This window comes from Camelina sativa, chromosome 16 (assembly GCF_000633955.1).
Source record: "Camelina sativa cultivar DH55 chromosome 16, Cs, whole genome shotgun sequence".
NCBI lineage: Eukaryota > Viridiplantae > Streptophyta > Magnoliopsida > Brassicales > Brassicaceae > Camelina > Camelina sativa.
The window spans coordinates 6,712,774-6,718,773 of NC_025700.1; the positions used below are offsets into that span (position 1 = coordinate 6,712,774).

The 6,000-nt window shown below is 30.9% G+C and overlaps 1 protein-coding gene across 1 annotated transcript; it reads left to right on the forward strand.

Moving 5' to 3' along the window:
- Window positions 3,822-4,847, forward strand: LOC104753447 (MADS-box transcription factor 21-like). Its single transcript, XM_010475701.1, has one exon. It carries the CDS (start codon window positions 3,822-3,824, stop codon window positions 4,845-4,847), a length of 1,026 nt encoding a protein of 341 aa, XP_010474003.1.

A 6,000-nucleotide genomic window follows, 5' to 3' on the forward strand; every position in this document is an offset into this window, starting at 1 on the left:
TTTTGCAATGTATGGGTGTGGAACAACACTAAGGTGGTGTCGGTCGACACCAGCATGTTGATGTTTGTTTGGGTCGTAGAAAAACGGCTGGAATAAGAATTTGTCGAGGGAGGATCAAAAGAGGTAATGTCGAGGGTGTCAGTGTTGATCGACACCATGTGTGTTGGATCCCAAGTGGTGTGATGGGTGACGATCGACACCAGGTGGAGGTACCGATCAAAACTGGAGGATTTGATGGTTAATCGGAGTATTCATGGAGAACTGTTGTTTGTGGCTGGACGAAATAAAATATTCCAGACCCACCTCTTTTGTTACTCGGTTGCTAGGGACGGTTGGTTATGCCACTCAATAACTAGATGAGGTAGTTTTTGGAATACATGATTAAGTGAAGCTTGGTTCGGGAAGTGGAGACAAATGGCTTGTCTGGTCGGATGTCGAAGGAATATCGTGCGGTGATTGGAGTCTACGAATGTAAGGTGCTTGTGGATTTGAAGTACGTTTGTATGACTATGTTCTATGGATGCGGAGTATGGCTTAGTTAGACATAGCTTGTAATTGTGGAAATTTTTATAAAGAGCGATTTCTACGCCAGCTGTCTCGTCGGAATTCTAAGATTCCGGTGAATTTGCTTCTCGTGGATCCAGTGCAAAGATTAGGAATCCAAGTGCGATCGTCTCAATTTACAAAGGGATAGTCTTTTGCATTGTATCAAAATGTAGACAAGATGTTAAAAATGTATTCCAAAACTGGATTTTAAAAGATACACATGAATGGAATAGGTGTTACTTTGATTCTTATAAAATAGATATTTCAAAAGATAGATGATTTCTTTTACAAAAGATAGATGAAATTTTTGTATTTATAAAAAAAATATCTTAGCAAAATAAAACATCTTCTACGATCACAAAAGCTGATGAAAACCTCTTGCATTTTTATGATTCTGGATTTTCTTAAATTAGTATTGTTATCAAATAGTAGTTCACAAAATAATAAATGGTATTGTATAACTCACCAAAATATTTTGGTACTTATTTTTTTCTTAGAGCGAATTATTTTGTGAATGAACTCGATGCATATGATATTAGCTAGGAGGAAGTGTATTTTGGCTGATTTTTTTGTAAACCAGACATTTATTAGAATATAATTCCGTGATTGAAAATCCAATTAGGAGGATAAAAGTTTACAAAAACAACTTCAGAAGCAAGCTGTCTTTAGTAACATGCTAAAGATGGTTTGAGTTTTAAATAAATAGTTCTTTTTGTTTGTCAACTATTAGAGCACAACATCGGTCTATTCAACAATTGATGGTGTATTCAACAATTGGACTTAGTACTTACCACTACACTAAGCACTTCACTAAATAATTAGTTTTATATGATTTTAACGATTTTGGATGAATTTTTTAAAAAAAATATTATTATTTATAGTAAAATTCTCTCAAGCACCACATAAAATCATGTGATTCAAAATTCTGTTTTAACCTAAGTAAATCTACTAATATCCACTACAATCTCTTAAAAATATGAAAAAAACCTTTAAAAAAAATCTCAATAACATGAGATTTTAAAGTAGATTTTCAAATTATTCACTCCGTAACGTTGAATTTTATTAAAAAATTTAAAACACATGATCTAATAACATGAGATTTTTTATTTTTAACATAAATCAGTTGATGTTTATTTTTATTTTTAACTCCTACAACTATAATTGATTTTAACTTTTAAGTAACACTAGTCTATGAGAACAGTCTTTCGTGACCAAATAATGGATAATACTCTATTTAATTTATTAATTTTTGTATCTGTATACGAAAAATCAATAAAAACTAAACTATTGTTATGAAAGGAGCATAAAATTGATTATAGTTATTATTAAATATTTGTGTTTTGAAAAGCATTAAAAAAACTAGGATTAAAATGTTTTTGACATAATTCAATTACCAATTTTCCTTTTTTAAAGGATTGAACTGGAGAGACTTTACCAGTGCAGGTTATTAACAACATACAATATGTGAGTGATTCAAGGAGTAGTGTTAGTGAATGATCACCAAAACTCACTCTACCGCATAATCTTATAGTGATCCCAATGAAGCAGTTGGAAAATAAGTTTTACCATTCTTGATCCTAAATCGAAGTTTCTATTTATTCTCAAGTTCCTAAATCTGAAGAAGCAAATATTGTTATGTTGGATTTGGAAATATTCTTAGGTACATGACATTCGTGTATTATCATTCCTTCGCTTAAACCTTTGGCCTCGAGATCCGCGACGCTCACTTAAGTCTGAATCAGGACGTTAAAGCTGTAGTGGCATTTCTTTAAATATTTATTTTGAGGATCATTGGATCGGTCATTATTGGACACGGTTTTACCGGTGAAGCCTATGATTGGTACAATATTGACACTTTAGATATAGTTGGGTCTCGCCATTCATCCAATCTATTATTACATATAAATTAAATAGGAAAATCACGTTTTAAACTTTCAAATTGTCATCACTTTAAACTTTGACATATTTTCACTAACACTATAAACATTTAAAATGATTTCACTAACACTTTAAACCTTAAAACAAATTTTCCTGTTTGTACCACCACGAAAGATGACGGAACATTAATATCCATCAACGTGAAATAGTTAAACTATGCTAGTTTGATTTAAATACTTGTTTAATTAATTTAATTTAATTTAATTATTTATGACGATTGAAAAAAAAATTAAAAATATATCAAAGAAAAAAAATGAAGAATCAGAGGTAAGGTTAAAACATTTGACAATGTAAAATTGAAGACGACAATATATTTAGAAGATTCATTGGTTTCCAATGAGAAGTCAATCGATTTGAATCAGAATCCAGTAGAGATGCTTTTATTAAAAAGATTAATAATGTGAAGAGTAACGTCTTAAAAATTTGGTCTACAATGAAGATGAACATAAATTTATTTATTTTATCTTTTTATTATTTATATAAACTAAAACTAGTAATAATTTAAATTAAACCAACATAGTTAAACTATTTCGCCTTGACGGATATTATTATTCCGTTATTTGTTATGTCGGTACAAAAATGAAAGTTAGTTTTAAGGTTTAAAGTGTTAGTAAAATTATTTTAAAGGTTTAACATGTTATTAAATTCATTTTAAAAGTTTATAGTGTTAGTGAAATTCTCTCGAGGTTTAAAGTGCTACTCAGTAACACTTTGAAGGTTTAAAACGTGATTTTTCCTAAATTAAATCAATGAGTTTGACTTTCAAAGAAAATAAAGGTCATCTTATAATTTTAATAGAACATTTGATAAGAAAACATCTTAACATTATTTACAAATAAATAATTTAATAGTCAACATGTTGTACAAATAAGGTAAAACACTTTATTTTTATTTTTATGAAAATCTTATTTGATGCTTATATAGAAAGAAATGTCTAGTCAACATGTATAGTTTCCAAAATAATTCAAGAAATAGTAAGTAATATGATGCAAAACATGTTGGTGGTTTAATTCGAGTTTTAGTTTTGGTCTACTAATTTGGTTTAAGCGAATAGTTAATGATTTAATGTCAAATCAAATATAGTTTGGTAAATTTTTAATTTAGATTTGAATTCAATTCTTAAGAAAGTTATATTTACTAATTAGAAACAAATTTTTGATTGAATTCATTAAATAGTAATTAATTTTACATATTTAAGAATCATCCACCTTTGACTAGTATCAATTTCCAAAATCTTGTCGATCTCAACCCTATATAAATGACTTCCCGCGGTTTTTCATCACACATCCAATAACAATCATATTTTAAAAGAGTGAGATTGAAATCAAATAGTAACCATGGCAAAGGTCAAACTTGCATGGATAGAGAATGATAAGGCAAGAGCAAGAAGATTAAAGCAAAGGAGAGAAGGTTTACTCAAAAAGGTGAAAGAGCTATCCATACTGTGTGATATTAGGGCTTTACTAATCATTTTTAGTCCTAATGAAGCTGTTCCAATGGTGTGGCCATCAGTTGAGATGGCTCGTGGCATCTTAGACGATTTCTTTGCTTTACCAAAGTTCGTGCAAAAGCAGAAAGAGACGGGTGTCAAATCAATTTTGGAGGAGAAGATGAAAACTGTTCATGAACAAATAATGAAGAGTAATGAAAAGAAGGAGTATGTTGTTGATGAGTTAATGATGCGTTTACAACATGGTCGTGGAATTGATGATCTTAACTTAAGTGAGATCCATGCATTATTATCTTTCTCAAAAGATAAAATCATACTATATAGGAAGAAGCTAAATTTCATGCAGTTTTCTACTCTTCGTGATCCACCAGTTCTTCCATTTGAGGTGCAAGCCGAGCAGTTGAAGATTACCACAAATGATGCTTTTGAAGGAAGCGGTCAAGATGATGATAAAAAGAGGAAAACAGATGAAGAACCGAGAATATTTAACATCGACACCTTCAGGGAGAATAAAAGTTATTACTTAATAGATCGATGGTTTCTTGACCCTAAACCACTTGAGCATGTAATTTACCAACAAATGCGGAACGACAATCCAAACTTTGTAAGTTATTTTCCATACCAAGGAAGTGGTAGCAATGGAAACGCTAGTTTGGAGATGGAGCCCGTTTCTCCCCAAGTGATGACTTTTCATGGTTTGGTTGGGTCTGCCTCTCAACCATTGCAATATTGTAACATGACTAATAATGCAATCATGGCTATGAATCAACCAATTGATTTGATGAGTCGTGCGCTGGAAAGACAAGATGAAGGAAACAACATTAACAACTCAGAATTTTACATGACCAACAACACTGCAACGACCAATAATGATGTTCGACAAGAGCCACCTCCTAATGGAAACAACCGCTAGAGAAGATATTGTTAATCTGCCGCCATTTGATATATATAGGGACTAGCAAATTTCAAAAATCATTATTTATACACTTCTTGTAATTGGTATCATGTTCTATGTTTGGTATGAAATTATAATAAAATGTGTTTCTTTGGTCTATTTTAGCAATTATGAACATTGAAAATCTTTCTTCTTTGTCATTTTGAAATTTGTTTGTCTATTTGTTTTTTTTTGATTAAAGATTTATAGTTATACAAATAAACTCATTCATAATATATCATTTTTTTTTAATAATTGACCGTTAAAGAAATATGAGAAGGTAAGAACATTTCAACAGAAACCAAATCTAGGAACAAAGAGAACCACAAACATTGCAATTAAAAAAAAACTTCATTTTTAATCTATATTATTTTCTTTATTTGAATTTAGTGTTGTTTTAGATTTAATAGTTTTTTTAATATTAATAATAGATTTGAAAACATCTAATCAATAGCCAACCTTTTGTAAATACAGTAAATTGTTTAATTTCTTATTTTTAGTATTTATAAAGAAAAAAATGATTCTTATTGAAGGAAATATATTATTATTTACATCTATTATAGGAAATGCATAGTTATCATTTAATTTCTAAAATAATTTTCAAACAATACTAATTAATATGATCCACAATAATAAAAATAATTATTTTGACTAGAACCAAAATATTGGAAAGTACTAATCAAACAGCACAATGAATTATATCCTTAATTTGGTAAGTAAATTAATTTGACTAGAACCAAAATATTGGAAAGTAAAATATTCTTAATGTGCAAATAATTCATGTAATAACATACATAGAGATTGTAACATATTGGAAGAAAGGTTCGCCCTAATATTTTCTCTCCCAGGCACGAACATCGAGGCGCCGTCTCCACCTTTCTCCTCCGACGCCGGTGGGGCTTTTGCTCGCCGGCGTCGGGAATTCTCGTTCCCCGCTTCTCTTCTAGGTCTCTGCTATCCCATTCTCTCAATCTTCACTTCTTTTTTCCCCATTTTTGGTCCCTATTTAACCATTGCAAACCCTTACCAAAGAATCCAGGCGGCGACAAAGTCTTGTTCATCACCGATCCGCGATTGGATCCCCGGCCCAACTCCATGTTACCGCCTGTCCTTGGCAGAACCAAGCTTGCTC